Source organism: Ambystoma mexicanum, chromosome 10 (genome assembly GCF_040938575.1).
Source record: "Ambystoma mexicanum isolate Mex_15411 chromosome 10, UKY_AmexF1_1, whole genome shotgun sequence".
NCBI classification, from domain to species: Eukaryota; Metazoa; Chordata; class Amphibia; order Caudata; family Ambystomatidae; genus Ambystoma; species Ambystoma mexicanum.
The window spans coordinates 1,642,203,435-1,642,223,212 of record NC_090932.1 but is presented as its reverse complement, the minus strand read 5'-3'; the positions used below and the strand labels follow the sequence as shown (position 1 = coordinate 1,642,223,212).

Genomic DNA, 19,778 nt, shown 5'->3' with positions numbered 1-19,778 from the left:
GGATCTTTCCGCTGTGGTAGACAATCTTTGGAAGATGGCCAAATTGTACCACCTGGGGGAACGCCGGCGTATGAGATGTATGTGAAGTATGGAGTGGGTGCGATAATATTCTGAGACTCTTGGCATAGGCAAACCAGAAAGCAACAAGACCATCAGTGGCCGATTAATGGTAGTTTTGAGATAGCGAGAATAGATCACTTGGAAAGGGTGTTGATAAGAAAGAAAGCGCATCCTGCAGCATTTGAGACTATTAAAGACTGGAGAAGGGAAGCAATGCTCCGATTTAAAAGCGGAGCGAAGCATGCGCGCAGGCATAAAGCGAAAGGAAGTAGCGGAAGAGAAAGAAGAGGAGTGGACTGAGTCTAAGAAGGGCAGGTAGGCGTGACCAGTTGAATATAGAAAAGATCTATCCACAACGAGAATTACACATAGCAGATGAATTGATAGAAAACATATTGACCCATACAAAACAAGGCCCAAGATCAGAAGTGAGGCCAGACAAGTCAGTAGCTATTGCCCAAACACCGCCCGTAGCCCAAGCTCTCCCTCCGGTAGATCAGGCCCTCCCACAGCCGCAGACCGTGCACGTAGCACTTCCTATTAGCCAACCAGGCCCACAACAGACACTCCCTGTTCCCATTGTCCCATCTGCACCTCCCGCCTCAGACACAGACTCGGTACCGTTCCTCCCGGGGTTGAAGTTGAAACCGCGGGGGCAAGAGGCGGGACTGACCAATGGGGATGCACGAGGGTAACCCGCAGTGCGATCAGCAAAGAAAGGAAGGTGGAATTGCAGCAACAGGCAGAGATGTATATAGACAGGAATGATGGGACCAGTGCTCCAGATAAGATTTTGACGTGGGAGTATTTTACGCATGATTTTCCAAATTATTGTGTAAATGCAATTTCAAGAGTAATAATTAGTTTTCTCCTCTGCAAGAGTAAAACTTATCCAACACATACGTTACGGGTATGAACACATTTTAAAAGGGTGCGTGCTTTATTGTGTTGCTCGCTTAGCTGTCACAGATTTGGTCTTTCAGTTGGAAATTCACCATCATGCATAAGAAGTCTATGCTGTTGACAAAAGAAATGCTACATTGCCATCTAGTGGTGGAAAGTATGTTTTTTTTAATGAATAAATCAAAGCGTACACGGTACGCAGTACAAAATTAAATGGTCCGTATTTGCCGTATTTACATGCGTAAAAGGGCAAGATACACACGTTAACTGGTAGGCTGGATGAGACGGCAGCATTGGCTTCGATGTATGACTTTTGAAGAAGCAACGAAAGACAGGTAGTGTTGGAATGCATGGGTGAATATTTGGTGGAAAAATGGAAACCGTTAATTGGGAAATTACCACTGCAGCGATTGTTAGATTTGAATGCATTAGCACGCTGTAGGGAGAGGGATGAAGAAGTGAGAGAACATGTATATGGACGTTTTGAACTTAAAAATGAATTCGATAATGATTATGCCGAAATGTTTGCTACACCTGGGTACAGGAGTAGGGATATCGGGAGACATTGGAAGGAAACTGTAGAGCCGTATATGCAACAACATTTAATTTGTCTCCCCTCTGCACTGACGACATTGAAAGTATGTATACGAGAAGCGTTTAGATGGATGTTGGATCACAGTATTCCCACAATGGAGATACATGAGATATTTGATGAATATTCCATGCCCATGAAAAGAAAAGCACTACAGTCGATGGCTGAACATTTATTAGATAAAGATATAAAAAACGATAAGGCCAGCCCACCCGAAATAATGGCAGTATATAGAAGAGCACTAGAGCGAGGGACAGGAGAAACGGCCCTATCGCTGGATCTGGGAATATTATTACACCTGAGAAGGGGGAGGGACAGTAAGTGGGGCATTTCCTACGAGAGAGGTCCCACCTACCTTTGTGCCCAAAGTAGAGGTTCCTGCAGCAGGCAATGTAGCGGCGCAGGTAACACCAGCCCATTACACCGCCCAATATGTGCATGTCCCCTTTTCCAGACAGGAGGTGAACAACATAAAGACGATTCCTGATATAAGAGAGAATCCTGCAGGGTTTTACAAGGAAGTAGAGTCCTGCCTGCAATAATCCGTGCTTACCATGGTTGACATAGACCTAATATTCCCCGTGATTCTGCCAGCAGACGTATGGAAACAAATGAGGAAGGTAGATGACACAACTGCCTTTGGCACCACATGGGCGGACTTGATAATAGAAGACAGGAATAAAGCGGTTGGAGGAACACCAGGACCGAACCTGGTAGCATTACCAGCTTGGATAGTGCAGAAATTGAAAGAAATTGTCCCAGAGAAAAGAATTCAATGGGACAAATTGACTGCATGTGTACAAGGCAAGGATGAGTTAGCTACAGATTATTTTAATAGATTTGAAGAAGTATTCACAGACTTCAGTGGGCAGGATGTGGGCTCAGAAACGGGAAAGAGGTTATTTGTTGACAAATATGTGAGGGGGTTAAAACTTCCAATCCAGGAGCTAATAATGACATCAGAGTGCATAGCAAGCAAAAACGTTGGGCGAAGTATTACACATGGCCCAATATTATGAGCACAGAGTGATTGCGGGGAAAGGGAAAGAAGAGAGGGATAGGGTAAATCTGAAAACACGGGTACTACTGCAGCAAGTAGTAGGACATAATAGAGGGCGAGGGAATGCACAAGGAAGGAGTAATTTGAATATGCATGGGGGAACGGTGGGACCAAATCAGTGTGCGTATTGTAAGGAGGAAGGACATTGGCGAGCGCAATGTCCGCATCTGCAGAATAGAAATGGGTCTGATCAGAGGAGACAGGATAGAGGACACCAAGGAGCGAATGGACCAAATAGGAATGGTATGCAGCAGCATCACAATAATGGAGTTAATAAAAACCAAGGCCAAAACCAAAATGCCCCAAACCAGTGTCGGGGACAGCAAAACCAACAGTATGGAAACCAGAGTGGGGGAAATGGAGGAAAGAGTGGGAACGTTTTCGATAAACAACCAAACACGTATTACAGTAACAGCAATGATTACACAGCTAGACATGCTAGAATTACCAGTGGGTTGTGTACTCTTGCAATACATAGACGATCTATTGATAGCTGCAGACACAGGAGATTTGTAAAGAAAGCACTGTATTACTACTGTCACACCTAGCGGCACATGGCCATAAAGCTAGTTTGAAGAAATTTCAATATAATCGAAAGGAGGTGGCCTATTTGGGCTACCTACTTTCGAAAGAAGGGAGAAGGCTAACGCCAGAACGCATAGAAAGTATTTCTTGTATGCCTATTCCAAAGACACAAAAAGCAGTCAGAGCCATAATAGGTATGGCTTCATATTGCCGACAATGGATTGGTAATTTTGCGTTAATTGTGAAACCGATGGTGAATTTGACTAGAAAGGATGCGGTTATGCCTTTACAGTGGGATGAGGAATGTCAAAGCATTTGATGAATTGAAAACTGCATTATGCTCGGCTCCAGTTTTAGGGACGCCGAATTATGAGAAGATTTTTAGACTGTGTGTGAAAGTGAAGGATGTGCATTGGCGGTTTTGACACAGGAACAAGGTGGAAGAAATGGGTCATGCAGCTATTCTTCTGCGCTGGACCCTGCAGCGTGCGCACTACCACGATGTTTGCGATCTGTCGCGGCTGCTGCGTCAGTGAAACAAACGGAAGGGATGGTATTGGGGCATACTTTAATTCTGATGGTGCCACATGCTATAGACGTTCTATTAAATAGGACACAGACGCAACACCTCACCTCTGCTAGATTGACAAGATATGAGATTATCTTGTTCGCGCCCCATATCCAAATTATGAGGTGTAGCGCTTTGAATCCTGCAGAATTAATGCCACTACCCATAAAAGAAATTGGGGAGGATGAATCACCCCCCCCACGATTGCTTAATGGTCACTGAGGAAGAAACCAAGGGGAGAGTTGATTTAAGTGATACCCCACAGAAAGAGCCAGATGGAGAGTTATTTTGTGACGGCTCATTGCCGCATATGCTATCACTACCCTAGAGAGCGTTGTAGAAAGCAAAAGAATTCCCTACAATTCGGCACAAGCCCCAGAGATAATAGGATTAACCAGAGCCTGCGAGATTTCTGAAAATGTGAATAAATATATATACTGATAGCCAGTATGCTTTTGGGGTGGTTCATAACTTTGGTCGACTCTGGGCTGAGAGAGGTTTCTTGACATCACATGGCGCCAGAATTCAACATGGCCCTTTGATCGTACGCTTCCAGAGCGCATATAATAGTGAAATGCGAGGCACATAAAAAGGTAACATGCAAAGTGGGAGAGGGAAACGCGTTCGCAGACAGAATTGCGAAGCAAACTGCCACTGATTTAAATGCCAAAATGATGACGGTTCAGACAGAGGAAGTACCCTGTATGATAGAAAATGGAGTTGCCACTGTCAAAGAAATGCAGGCCGGAGCTACGGCCGATGAAATACAAGGGTGGGCTGAGGGCTCTGCTGAATTGGATCTGGAGGGTTGTTGGGTGGACAAGGGAACTAGAAACTGGATGTTGCCAAATTCGTATGTGACTGCAATGGTCACAATGGCCCACAGCCCTACTCGCATCTGCGAAAAAGATAATACAGCACCATTCTACAGTATGACAGAATGTTAACATAAAAAAGAATGCAGAGAGCATGGTGCAGAACTGTATTACGTGTTTGCAACACAATGTAGGAAAGGGAACAGTGACTCAAATAGGCAGTTTTGGCCCGCCCTCTATGCCTTTTGAGGCGATCCATTTTGATTTCATAGAGATGGAGCTATGCCAAAACTTCAAATACGTCTTAGTGGTAATCTGTGCATTCAGTAAGTGGGTGGAGGCATATCCCTTGAAGGACTGCACAGCAATGAGCACGGCAAAAGTAATGCTTAAGGAATACTTTTGAAGATTTGGCTTGCCCCGTGTCCTATGGTCCGATAATGGACCACATTTTGTGGGCGCTGTGGTGTTACAGATATGTGCTGGTCTTCAGATTGATAAGAGATTCCATAGTTTAAGGCTGACTTTGAGCCTGAATCTGGAAGTGCACCGGCACTGTTCACGGATCACACGATACCAGGAGTAAGGCCATACAACTTGCGGCCTCGAAAGACAAAGTGATCCGCAGTTCTTTTCTGGTGTTTGTCAACCTCTGGTTCAGCTCATGGACGGAGAAGGAACTAGAGGTGTAGAGGAGAGAAGCGTGGGAATTGCAAGTCAGACAATTCAAGACTCGCAGCTCCTCAGTGCGATCATAAAAGTACATGTGTCAGGAACCAGAGCGGACAAGCTGGGCGCACATGGTACTAAGGCAATAAGATAACTGATCAAAGGTCCTCTGAGCAGTATGAGGAAGGACAAGTGATCTTGCCTAAAAACGAATAAACAAATCCAGGCTGTTAAGGACTGGCAGAACTGATCTGTGACGATTCCGTTGGACTTATTGACATCAGAGCAAGTGCGATGAAGAGAGATATCCACGACGAACTGTGATAAGGAAGAAGGACGACGAGAAACATGCCGGGACCGGTTCCAGCCTCCTCCTGCACCACCACTGCTGAGAATGAGTCAATTATAAACACTGTAAGCTTAAGAAAAACACATGGTAAAACGAATTGTATGCTGGCACTAACAATAATAATGTGCTTTATGAGCGTGGTAGCACCAATATCGACAGCCCTAATATTATGGTATGTGGAAGCGATACACCCATTAGAAATGTTTTTACCAATAATTAATATATCCACTACTGAAAGCCCGGTTCAGGTGATTACATATACCCTGCCCCCAATGGAAGAAAGACACAGGGAAGGTTTTGGGTATAATACGTTGCTATTGATCATGAACATGACACATGCAATTCTGAAGAAAACAAATTGCTGGATATGTGCCCATTTACCACAGAATGCTGGGAAAGGAATAGGGTTGTATGTACAGCCATTACCATCAAGTTCTGCATGTAGTGCATCTTTAGGTGCAATGTTTATGGGAAATGGAATGAGAGTAGTACGGGTCAATTAGACAGAACCAACATGAATGAGTTTGAGGAGATAATAATGAAGCTTGTGGGTTGTTCCATTTTCCATAAAGCACAAGTAATAGCCCCAGAGCCCACGAGGAAAAGTACACGAAAGATAACACGACAAAATAGACGAGATAGATTGTCCCCACCAGAAAAGACATCTGTAATGACGTTTTGTGTAAGAACAGAAGGGGACAAAGATGCAATCCCCCATCTTACACAGTGAATTATAGCCCAAGAACTGTCCCTTTTTGTCTAAAAAAGAAAGGCTCCTTTTCAGTCGGAACATATACTGGATGCATGAATACAGTGGTATTAAAATGGGAAATAGAACCAGTATATGTAGGTGATCCAGTTTATTTTATATGTGGAGAGAAAGCATGTGCTTGGTTGCCCAGAAACTGGGGAGGTACATGTTACCTAGGTCTACTGCTCCCAGGAGTATTCCTCTTAGAAACAGCAGACATGGCCAGACTATCCAGAACTAGAGTCAAAAGGTCTGACAAGGGTGTTTTAATAGCAACTGATGTAGCTAAATCATTCATTCCATTCTTAGGGCAGATAGTGAACTCCTATAATATAAAGCAGCTGTCCAGAATTCTAAAAAATACCATAAACACAACAACAGATATACTATTTAACATGATGTTGGAACAAAGAGGAATCGGGTTAATGACGCTGCAAAATAGAATGGCTCTCAATGTGATCGTGGGGAATTTGCACAATAGTGGGATCAGCATGTTGCGTTTGTCGATACTATTCCCGCACGATCTTTGATGCGATAAAGTAAAAGCATGTCCTAAGCTCTGAACTGCCTACTGAAGGAGGGTGGGGAATAGGATCGTGGTTTTGGGGAATACTACGTTCTTGGGGATGGAAGTTGATTTCAATATTAGTAGTGGTGTTTGGAATATTCCTAACGTGCTGTTGCATACATTGCCTACCAATAGTTTGCGCTGAGGGATGTACGGAAGGATGTATGCATATGATGACGAAGAAAAAACACTCATGGTCGAGCTGACCAAAACCCAAATGAGATGAACAGTAAAAGAGTTGATGGCAATAGATATTGATGAAGACGTTGATGTTTATGATGGCATCCAAATTTCCGACATAAGTACTTCAGACTCCTCATCACTAGAGGTTTCAATAAATAGATGATACGTTTGGCATACGGCCAAAGGAGAGTTTGTCAGTCTAGAAAAATGGATACCTCTACTTTGTGACCGCAAATGTATTTTGGTGGCCGTGGGCCAACCGTATCATGCACGATATGACAGAATATAGGTTTTTGAGTTTGCCAATGAACGGCCATTTTGATGTAACAAGAATCGCCATTTTGTTTTCTAACCATTGCTTTCTGTTCCTATTGCTTCGCAGTATATTTTCTGCTTACACTGCTCGACTGTAAAACATTCTTGTCTGCACGTAAAAAGGACAAGGCCGCAGGGCCGTGAGGATAACGAGAGTTTGTTGAAACACAAACATAGGCAGCACCAGGAAGAATGCCCGGCTCCCTCCCGAATGTAGCCTTGAAGCAGAGCTGGAGGGCATTTAATCATTTCGCAGCTGCCAGCCAGTCTCGTTATATGGTAGAATATGATAAAATAATACAGCTTAAGGCTTGAATTTTGCTTTTCTTACGGCCCCCCTTTGCTGATCTCCGCTAGAGCGTGTCGGCTCCCAGGACACGAATAGCACCTAATAGATAACGTTTGAAATGCAACTCTCTCCCCCCCACCCCCCCGTATGTAGCTCGCTTCCAAGAACAGAAGTGCTGTGTTCTATTCAACAACTGAAAGATGCCTCCGCACTCACAAATTGCAAATTGTTACTAGAATAGATGTTTGAAGGTGTCATAGTTGTCAAAAATGTCCATCACACCAAGTTCAAAGAAACCCAATAAAGGGGGGTGTTAAACATGTCATAGCTGATTGTTTGATATGCATTTTGTATATATGTAACTGATGTACGTAATTCACTCTCTTGCGTCCCTCGAGGTCTAGAGATGCATGTCGCGGGGCGTGAGACCGAGTTGGCCAACAGACTTTTGCTTTGCAATAAACCCTAGCTTTGGGAATACAACCTCGTGTCTGGCGTATCTATCGTGTGTGGTGACTCGCCTTGTTTCCATAGACGTTAGGGACCCCTACGGGCCCCTTTCACGCGGTGCACATTTGATGACCGCACCAGTAACGATGGTGCAAATAGTGAATGATGAATGCCTAAAGTTGTGAGCCTAGTATTCGAAATTACTGACATGGGTTGAAAATGAAGCAGGACCAGTGTCCATAATACCAATGACAAATACAACAGTTTCAGAAACGGAGGCCTGATTCCAGTTGGATAAAATAAAGGATGCAAGCAAATAATGTACCAGGAATGAATGAGGAACTGCCATGCTGATGTACCATTATTGGCTTGTGGATCGAAGGCCTACATGGAGTTGCCTAAAAATTGGGGAGGAATGTGTTCTATAGTGATCATACATGTTCCTGCATTGGTGATCCCCCTAAAGTGATCTTCGTATTGACAGCTTTCCAAAAATGGGTACACACCAGAGGAAGAAAAGATCGCTTAACCTTATTCGACAAGATGGAGAGCGGCAGTAATATTTACAGCTATATTCATGCCAGGAATTCCGACTGCAGTAAATGCCAAGTGGTTACAAATCACTAGGTGAGAACTGCTACAAACGATACACCAATAAAAGGATTTAATGCGATCAGAGAAGAACAGAGGGCCATCAGACTCATGACACTTTCAGAACAGGTATGTCTCGGATTTAATTACAGCAATGGAAGGAGGTGTGTGCCAAGATCGGACCTTCCTGCTGTACATATGGACCTGTCCGCAATGGAGAAAATGGAACTCTGACAGAAGCTATAACTATGCTGTCAACTTTGAATACGAAGATGGTGGAAGAAGTAGACGAGACCACGCATGAAGATTGGTTTTGTCTCCGTTTTGATGGGTTCCAACCTGGTTGGCAAATGCCTTCAAACTACTTTGAGCAATACTAGTGTTAGTATTGCTGGGATTCTGTCTTCTATGAATAATCCTAGGACAGTTCAAGAAGACAGCAAAGAAAGCAATTGGGATAAAGTTAATGATCGATGTAAATGATGTGACTGACAAGCGCAAGGACTGAAAACACCAACCTTGAGCACCTGAGAGAAAGTCCTCTGGCACCCGCAGAAACAACATTTTTATTACCATAAGGGTCAGAAGAACTATGTAGGGCGTTGGGTGTTCTGTCACCAACGGGGGAGGGCTGCCATATGATCTAGAGTGGATTGACACACACAATGCAGGTGACCTGATTAGGGGAGGGGGTAGCAGGGCTTAGATATGGATCCCAAAGAAGTCCTTCTGTGGAGGAAGAATGAAGAAAATTGAGGAGGTGGTCGAGGACTTGACCAGAGGGGGGGCAATCTAGAGAAGCAGACGTGTGTCATTGATAGAACCCGCCCCCTCACCTCCGACATGCTGGAAGAATAACAAGAAGACACTGTGCATGCCACCAGGTATCATTCCAATACTTTATCGATTATATTAGAGATGTTATGCACTCGGACAACTGTACCCTCGAACTGAAGTGGTAGCAGGAAATTGCAGACGCCGCAGAATATTGAAGAGCTGTAAATGAGATCTGACTGATGCAAAGTGAGGTCATAAGGAGAAGACACGATGACGCACTGACACGAAATGAGAATACCTTATGAATGAAGATGTAACTGAAGAAACTAGAGCAAGCATATATACAAGAAAGAAGAAGCCATACATACAAAGAAGAGTAACCAGATGTGTAGTAAATGTTTATACACACAAACGCAAGGTAAATGAGTCATAGAAGCTTGCTGCAGTAGAAAATATAAGACGGGTAAAGCGGCCATGTTGAAATGATAGATGTCAACTTTGAATAAAAGTGAGCTAAAAGCTTGTCGAGACAAGGGCTGCAGATCCGGCAGACGCTGGAAATACAAATGTGTGCATGAACAAAGAATAGCTGTTGGCCGTGGATCAAGGATGCCACAGTAAGAAGCAATTGCAGGGTTTAAAGGGAGTTTACGAGGATGAGGAATGTGCTTGGGGCACGTTTCTCTTAGATTAAGTAAATGAGCGAACATGTGCGAATGCCAAGTATTGAGCAAATGAAGATGAAGACTACACATGCAAGACAGAGCAATCACGTCTCCTGAGGCCGAAGCGAGTAATGACACCACAGTCTAATTGAATAAAATGCCGCTAAATAGGAAGGCGAAATGGACAAAATCATGGTCTCTTCGCATGTGGTGCAAGACGACAAAACAAGGCTTATTCATAAGATTCAGTCAAAGATAACGATATACCTTCACTCCCTTATAAAGTTCTGAGGAAGAGAACATCCAGCAAGGTCTAGTACAAAGAAGAAGCCTTGGCTGTAGGCTTAACTGATGAGATGGTAGACTAATTGGGCAAGTGTTAAGTTGTCTAATGTTTGTTCTCTGCGCCTGGGTTTCGTTTTGCTAACATGCGGCAAACTAGCTGAATGTCCAAGGTTAGGAGAGAATGCCAACCAATCACGAGGGGCTATGCAATGGTGAACATACATTGTTTCAGGGACCAATCCACTGTTCTGCCATAATCTGTATTGTACGTAGTTGAAGGGAAGTTTACGGCATGCCTTCCAGATGAGGGGCAGCCAATCATGTTACTAACGCCTACATAAACTATAAGTAGAGATGTTCCTCTAACCAATACCCCAGTTCGATGGGTTTTATTATTTGCCACGTAGGATGACATCATATCTGGTGGACATCAAGGTATAGAGCCTTTGTGTAATCAAAATGATTGTGGGCTACGATTTGTTGGCCAGATTTCCATACTTTATTGAGCTGATAATAGAGTAGTATCTTGCCATATTCTTTGAGTCTGTCTGATTATTTGTGACCGAGATCATTTATTATGGTAATTCCATTCTGCACATAAGAACGCCCAAAGGTGCGACTGCATAATATTGCTAGGTTTGTCACACTACCTAACAAAGAAAAAATAAGGGTTCTTGTCAGTCCAAAATTAAATGGTCCTAAATCCAAATCCGAATAGTTAACTGGCCCTACCACTTAGAAGAACGTAAAAAGGAGGAGGCAGGACCAAAATCCTGTGTCTTCGGCATTTGCCTGGCCCACTCACTTTGATCTCTTTCCAACAGGTTTTTAAAAGATCACCACAGTCCCGAAACAGTTAACAAGGATCTCCTTTCCATAGGTTTACAAATTTAAAAAATATTCTTGTTTTATTGTTAAAGACTGGAACCCTACTTTGTGGTTCTTGGACTTTCCAAAGTCTTCTGGCAGTATTACTTCATCTCTGTCTCGGTATGGTGCCTGTCCGTTCATGTTTTCGTGGCTCCCTTATCCATTGTGGCTATATCACCCACATATGTTAATCTCTTGGTTTCTCGGGGCTCTTCGAAGCCCCTTAGCCCTCTAATAGGCTTGTTTTAAACAACGTAAATGGGGCGTCTGCCAGCTCGGGTTGATCAGGCTCCTGTAACCTTTGTGACTTACCCAGCATTGACTCTCTTCGTGCCTCTTAAACACACTTGCTTCCTTTCCATTGCTTGTCTTGGCAGCTACTGCACTTCTCGTGCAGAGCTTGGGTGATCCGGGCTCCCTTCTGCAGTCTGATCTCTGCATCAGTTACTAGGCTCCAGGCCCACCACGACTTGTTTGGTTGCGTCACCAGGTGAGACTGTTGCTTTCCCGACCTTGTATGGTCGGTCAGGACGTCGGCCTTCTGGCTCCCAGCTAGAGCTCTCAACCCACTGCCGGCTCTGCGGTCTAGCAAGGCTCTGTCCGTCCAGGATGTCTGTCTTGCCATCAGATCTTGCCTCTGCGTAGGAATCGCTCACCTTGGCAAAGGCATTTCTCTCCTCTCGGTCCATTCCACTTAATTTGTGGTTTTATGCACGTCATCGCAAACGAAAGCAGTGTGTCCTTCTTTTACTGTGGCATTCAGGTGAGATCCAGCATTATCTGAAGCCAAGGAGATTGAAGAAATGTCCCTATTCGGCGAGTGAAAACCAGAGTTAACTAGAGTCTTTCCGATTTCCATGTAGGCGAATCAGATGTTCAGGATCGGGGGTTCCTTGTCGGAATGGGAGTCCTTGTTCCCGAGATTGGAGTCACTCCCAGTAAGGTCCCACTTGGCCAGCCCCTAGTGAGGGTCTTGCTGAGCGGGCTTGCCTCCCTAGACTCAAAGGGGGTGGATCCCCTCTGGGGAGAAGGGATGAATTGGCCAGATTCGTCACAGTATACTTAAGGCCCTTGCCAAACATCAGAACAGTGGCAGATTTCAGACCCCCACCCTGTTGTCCCTTTATCAAAATGGGGCTCCTTGCTTAGGTGCACAGTTCTACCAAGTACACTGAATGTCTCTTCTTTTTCTCCTCGGGTTTGTTGCCAATCTGTGATTGACCTCTTTACTAGGGTTTTATCTCAGTCTAGTCTTTGTTCCCTCTTGTGGAACCCTCGGTCATATCCCCACTCCGTTTTCTCCTTGCATTCCCAACCGAGGGAATTCCAGGTGTTCTCCACACCTTGGTACTTTCGAGTCTTTACCCCACCTTGGGGTTTCTCTACTCTCATCCCACCATTGTTGGGTCTATTCAGGTTCTGCCTGCCTTGGAGCTTGCCAGATTTGATCCTACCAGGGATTCTTGTGGTTCCACTCACCCAGTCTTGGGTTCCATTTGGGTTTACCCTGCCTTGGGGCTTCTTTCATTGCACCCCACCCTGGGGCAGTGGGGGTGGGGGGAATCTTGTTTCTCACCCCACCATGGGATCTCGTTTCTCAACCCGCCTTGTGGTTTCTTCAATCTCGCCGCCGTCCTCCCGTTTCCCCATAGCCACTGTGTATCTCTGGTTTCCAGGTGGTGATCCTCGGCAGAGTCAGGGAGTTTGTCCAACGTGGCGCTGCTTTTTTGGCTGCTCTGCAGTGTTCCGCGTCTGGTGCTGCTTGTTCTCTCCTCCCCCTTGCTTCCAGTGCGACATTGGCGACTGCTTGCCCGTACCCCAGTTACCTGCTTTTCCGGAGGAGTTCCCTCCTCACTACTCTGGGCCGGGTGCTTCGACGCCTGGCAGGGTTTGTTAACCTTTTGCTGAACCCTGCCCTGGCTTTTTTAGAGGGAATTATAGCTGCCTGCTTTACTCCCTTGCCTGTTTTGCTAATTATTCTGAGGAAACGGACTTGTTCCTAAGAATACCAGTAATGAGAGATTAAGTCTCTTCTGCGCAATTATAACAATACAAGAATTAATGATCTCCTTACAGTGAGGTGTAGTTGGAATACTTTGTATCCTTTTCTTTTTATGTAATGTCCTTTTTGTTTACTATGACAACATGCCTGTCAAGCTGGAGGGAGGCGATAAAACTCCTCCCTAACCACAGAAGCTGAATTGAGTATGACCCTCCCACCGTGGTTGGCACGGGTACCTGATGTGAGTCTAACGGGACACCACGCGGCAGCCAATGTGGGGAAGAGGGTTAGGGAGGAGTTGTGTATCAGTATGGTGATGTTTGGGAACACTGGTAAGATATTTAGAATACGTAACTGGATAGGAAGGGGGAAATTCGGAAAGGCACATACAACGTGCATAAGATTTCACCTTGACTTATGTCATGCTATCTCAGTAATCAATTCTTACCCTGCCTGTGCAGATTCTACTCATATTGGGTACAACTCCTTCCTCTAGACTCGGGGTGCCCACACAATGTGGCACATGAATGAAAGCATGAATGGTGGAACACAGCCACCACAGTAAGCAGCATGAGCGAACATAAACGCAATAGACTTATTTCCACACAACACATTCTCAAAAATGAGGGATTGACTTCCTTTCTCAGTCTTTAATACTTCCTGGTGTGCTGCCCTTAAATGTCCTGTGCACGTCATATCTCCCAATACCGGTTACGTCACAGGTATTTTCCTCACATGCATTGAAACACTGGATTGCCCCAGCCTACACCAGTTCTTAGAACACTGTTGTGGGCTTGAGTGCCAGATGTACACCCCAACCAATTGGTTCTACGAACAAGAAATTCTAGCGAGCAGGTTAGTCTTCAGCTGCTTGCTTAGTTTTCTGTGCAAATATGTTCTCTTGATCTTGAGCGAGTACTTATATTGGGTTCAGGGTGTTGATGGCAACCCCTAACAGATAAAAGTAGGCTGTGTGGTCTTCAGAAGTTTAAGCCGACTACCCAGTCCTTCAGGGAACCAGCAACTTAATTTGTGCTAACCACCTTTGTAGCATGTCGGAGTTGCAGTTCCAGTCATCACCTCTGCCTGGGAATACTCACAACGCCTTTCTGCAGCACGCTGTCCAGCCCGTGCCTCGTAGGAATAGTTACCAGCACTTAACACAGCAGGATGGCTTGCTTATGAATACTGTTAAGCGCACATGGTAGGTGCACACGTTTTCCCCACAGCATCATGGGGATTGTAGTTCTTTGCCACCAGCACGGTCCAGGGCATCAGCGCAAAGCACCCTCCAGGGCTTGTTGGCTCAAGCTTGGTGACTCCGGCCACAAATACCCCTAAATGTGAACCCCTATTCCTAACCGTGCCTAAGACCCGCTGGTGGCAGTGATATTTTTACTATTTTTGGAACATTTTACTCTTGTTCTTTGGCCCTCCTCCTACTTTCTCAGGTGAGGAAATGCCTTCTCTGGAAATCTTTCCCAGGAATGTATGTTGTTGGGCAGATTTGGTGAACAGTGGCTATCCATGATTGGATAGCCACTGGCTGTTTGAATGATGCAGATCCTTACCACTAGTGGGCTTGGGCTTTGTTCCAGCTTGAATCTTGGATAAAAGGAGGGCTCCTCACCCTTCCCGGCTGCTGCTCCTCCTCCCTTCCTGGCTGCTCCCTCACCTACACACATAGTTGCCACCCCCTCACTTCTCTGCAAAGGTAAGCTCAAGGGAGTCATCCAGTTGGGGGCGGATGATAAAACTGGATGTTTTGAGTGTTCAGTAGGTGGGGTTCAGAAAAGTATAGAGGAGTGAAGTGAAGATGCTCAAATGGAGATCTGTGAAGTTGTTGTGGTTGTGTTAGAGAGGTTGTATAAATTGACCAAAGTGGTTGGTGAGTGGAGTCCAGTTGTAGTTGATGGACCTTGGTTAAGTTGGTTTGCCACCCATGATGATGGCAGGGACAAAGGCTGGGATAGATCAAGCAGTAGTTGGATGTCGGAGAAGATATTGAGTGTGCTGAGATGGTGGTTATTGATCTGAATTATGAAGTGTGGAAGCAAGAAATTGGACTGGGATTTGTTTAAAAGAAGAAGAGGAAAGTCTGGGAGAGAGGGCAGAAGCTGCTCAGTGTGTCCGCCAGTGCCACCACCTTAAATAAGTGGGTAGGAAGTGAGCGCAACAAACTGGGTGTTTGAGATCTATGGAGGGAATTTAATGGGAAGATATGGAAGGCGGAGTGGCACGAGTGGTGGGTTGGTTCGTTCATAGAGCACCCAAAGGCCCCAAAAGTAGAATGTAGCAGTGGAATTTGTCTTCGATGTGCCTAGCCACTGGCTATTGATAACTGACTTTGTGAATAAGAAATGGTGTGCTGTTTGTATCTCGGACTGGAGGGGCAGGTCACAATTGTTTGCCTGACTATTAGATCGGAATTTGAAATGTTTACCTTTTTGGTAAAATGTGTAGGTGCATAGTGGAAGGATGAGAGCTCAAGAGCTAAGGAGAAAAGAGTTGAGTTTGTAAGTGGCTTTGAAGGTCTAGAGGTAAACAGAGTGGTGGTGGTCGGCACCTGGACAGCAGGTGTACAAGTCTCGGGAGGATAGCTCGGGGACAACGTGCTCGCCTTGAAAGTAAGACCATGCGGTGCAACAGCGGTTCGATCTCCGGGTCCGCGCTTAGAAACCTCTGGGTATTAAGTGCGTTATAAATAACCAATTACAGTAAGATGGCAGGGGTTGGGACCCTTGATCCTTGCAGTCTCTAACAGGACCAAAGCGGGTGTCTTCCCCTACAACCAACAGCCCTTATCTTGGACACCTGTCATGGAGGATGACTGGTTGCTCTGTCTAAGAGAAGTTAATAGCCGTGTCCACCACATGATGTAGCCAGTCCAATGTTGGTAAGGCATGCTGGTCTGCTGCTGAGATGGCAGCTGCTGAACTTCCTTCCCTGATGGTGCAACAGGGTGGAGAGGGAGCTAGCCACTAAGCTAGATGTTCGCTTGGGATCAGTAGGGCATAAGGACCTCCCCTCTTGTTGGCGAGAGATGGGAGGATTGCACTTGCGTCACCATCAAAGAGCTGAGAAGAATACCCCCCCCCCCCCAACCACAAACGGTAGGTACATCTGACTTGTTTGGGGTTACCTTCAGCAAGTGCCATCTGTTTATAATGCATTATAAATAATTGACTCCGTCCAAACACGCAGTGCTACCCGTTTGATAAGTTCAAATGTGTATTCTCTTAGCTGGATGAAACTTGGTCACAAGTTTGTAAATCTGTTAACTGAAACTGAGCTTAATTTTTTTCTGTTCATATCCCAACAGGGGGCATTGGAGCGAAAAATAGAAAAACGCCGAGCAAGGAGAGCATGGGAGTCGCGAAGGTAGGAAATCTACTTGGTTACGATTGTTGCTAATTTTGGGAAGTAAGCTGGTTATGTAACTCCATGAGCGGTTGGATGCGTTATTATTCAACAAGTTGAGCTCCATTATCAAACACTGTAGGGTGAACAGAGCGAACCATATTCTGAATGCATTGCAATAGGTCAAAGTGATGATGGAGCAGGAAATTGCCCAGGTGGATTACAACGAAGATCCTGAGTACCTTGGCTAGGGACCGAAACAACAGTATATATGTGATGCATTATATTCTATAGAACTGTACATTCAGTCTATTAACTGGAGGAGGTGAGGTGGATCAACCAACCCACTGAGCTGGGCCAGAATGCCCTGCTAGGGAGAGGAAATTAAATTCAAGGGCAGTGTGGCACGTCTGAATCAGGAGGCTGACCAGGCATCATTTTGGTTTAAGAATTCCTTTATTTGCGCAAATAAAACCTAAGCTGTCCCTAGGTTTCTCAAACCTACTCTACTGGAAAGAAAAGGAGCCTAAAAAAGGTGCATGTCAGGATGTCCTACAAAATAAAGCCCAGTTCCAGAAACCCGCTAGCCTGTTTTCTATCCCTACCACTTTAAACTGAAAAGAACCTAACTCTAATACAGGTACAAAAAGTGCCTTTACCCAAAACAAGCATTGGTGACTGGTTTATCATCCCCACCGTGATGTCTCTCTATCGGGAAAGGCGTTCTTGCTCCGTTGCACAGTTCAGGTAAAGACCCTTAATGTCTCTTCCAACTTCCCCCTCCACGGATTGCGTAACAGTCTTTGGTTAGTCTTCTCTGTGGATTACCAAGGGCTTGCTTGGTCCCGGGTCGTTTTCCACCCTTGGGGAATCCCCCTCTCACCCACACCATGTACTCTCCGTAGGCTCCCCACCAAGAAATCTTGTGAAGTATTTTCTCCAGTTAGATTCCTCTTTGTTTTAACCCCACCCTGTGGACTCAGATTTCTGCGGCCATGCCTTGGGGTGTGGTTTCTAAAGCTTTGCTGGGGGGTGGGCGGCGGTCTCTCGCTTCTGCCACCCGGCCTCCTCCCGGGTCCTTGGAGCACCGACATACCTTCTGTCTCAGTGCGGTGCTCCTCCGGGCAGGCATTCGTGTAGGAATGGGTGGCTTCATTCTCTACTACTTTCCCATATTCCTTGTCTGACTGAGCTGGTGCTCCCTTTCCACTGGCCTTCTGCTGCTTTGTCGTGCCGCTCTTGAACCACTCTGACAGTTTTCCAAAGTCTGGCAGTCTTTAGGCCTGGGCTTCTATGACGCTGAGTGCTCTATGGGTTGGCAAAGAAATCCACTAAGAAGTAAGGGGCCCACCTGTGTTCAAGGCTTTGTTAGTGTAATTTAAACCGAATAGGGGCTGCAGGGGAGAAAAACAACCATGGTACTAGGCTGAGTACAATGAAAACAAACAATGGGGTGTCCGCAACCTGTGGAACACTTGTTCCCCTGCATGCCCATTAAACTATTAATTACAGTACCTATGGTCTTTAAACGGGGCCCATATTCTCTAAAAAATCAATTTTTGCAATTCATTCACGAAGTATAATTTAATTAGGTTCAATAGAACAGTTTTTATTAAAATGTATATTTTCTTATTAAATGTATTGATAGAATTATACTTCCTATATATAATGAGCTTTATGCTCGTCTTCATACCTTGTTTTCAAGCCAATTATGGATCTTGAGTACATCATTTAAATACATTATACATTTAAATGGCAAATAAGCCAGTCAAATATGGCGGTAATATTCACATCATTGTGAATACAACCTAATGCGGTCACATGACCGGGAACAAAGACGACGGGGAGGAGTCTAGTGCTCGAGCCGTGTCTCTTCCAGGTTCATTTAAAATGGTGTTTTTACGAATGTCGATGTAAATCAGCCTAAGGAAGCTTGGTGTGCAAGCGGAACGCGTGGCGAAGTTCCACCCTAAGGCGTGGTGAGTTTTTATTTTTTTATTTTTAGACCTGTATGCCATGGGGAGAGACCATTTACTTAGCGTCCACCCTGATTATGCTATCAAGGCATCGTTCGTTGGTTACATGTCTTTTTATGACTAAAGACTTTTTTTTCTAGAAGCTGGTATAGTGATTTGTGCAAGGAACTTTTTGTGACATGTTTATGGGGAGGTTTTTGTAGTGTTACAACTCTCCACCTGCATGTTTTATTATCTAATATATTTTTATTTCTGAGGCTTGTGGAATCTGCTTAGATCACATGCTGTGCATAGGCTGACATATAGTGGAAGCTGCGGAGTATTAGTTTGTTTTTCGAAACTCGAAAATGGGGGTCGACACAGGGCATTCCGGTAATACTATCCCTAGTGTGACGTCCTGTACCCATGATCCCTCACGCGTGTAGGACCCTCAGATTGTTTTTTTCCGCCATACTGGTCGGAAGCATTAATGCGGAGTCCCCTGGCTTTCTGCCATTTTGCTAAAAATCAGATTTAATTACCCGTTCTTTCACTCCCACGTTGCGATCCAAAGATCGACGCCGGTCCGAAGAACAAAACAACCGTCGGGACTGCAACGACGGACATTGGGCCTCGGAAGGCCTCTGGCCTTGGCCCTGCAAGTAAGGAGAGTGGGGCGTAGAAACATACTCACACTCGCTATTATTTCCTACATACACTAGCCCACTGCCATAAGGTGACATATGGAGAGTACTCCATTTAAATTTTGCCCCAAGTGCAACCGCAAGTACCCTTGGGTTGGCAAACACGCCACCGGTAATCTGTCTGCCTAGGGACCACCCTGAAGCTAACTGCCGAGCGTGTAGCCTGTTTAAGGCGAAAACACTAAAGGACCGCTCCACTAAATGTTGGGCCCTCCTCGCCAGGCAGCTCGAGGCCATGGAAACGGTGGGTGCCTTCTGTAATGGCAGCAACGCCGCACTTTCGGACGGCGAGGGCACAGGGGCGTCGAAAGGCACCCAAGCACTAGTCCCCGACCTCGGAGGATTGTGCGGCGGGGCAGTTATGGGGACCACACCCTGCGACACGAGCGCTACCCAAACTACACCTAAACACACGAAGGCCAGCCGAGACTCGACACACGTGTCGAGTTCGCGGAAGAAAGAGGCACATAGA

General features: G+C 45.4%; 1 protein-coding gene across 1 annotated transcript in view; it reads left to right on the top strand.

Moving 5' to 3' along the window:
- The window catches only part of CDC45 (cell division cycle 45), a 753,019-nt gene that overhangs the window by 244,777 nt on the left and 488,464 nt on the right, over positions 1 to 19,778 (top strand). The window contains exon 6 of the mRNA XM_069620055.1: positions 16,610 to 16,668. Within this exon, the coding sequence (XP_069476156.1) occupies positions 16,610 to 16,668 (59 nt within the window). The remainder of the gene's footprint in view (positions 1 to 16,609; positions 16,669 to 19,778) is intronic.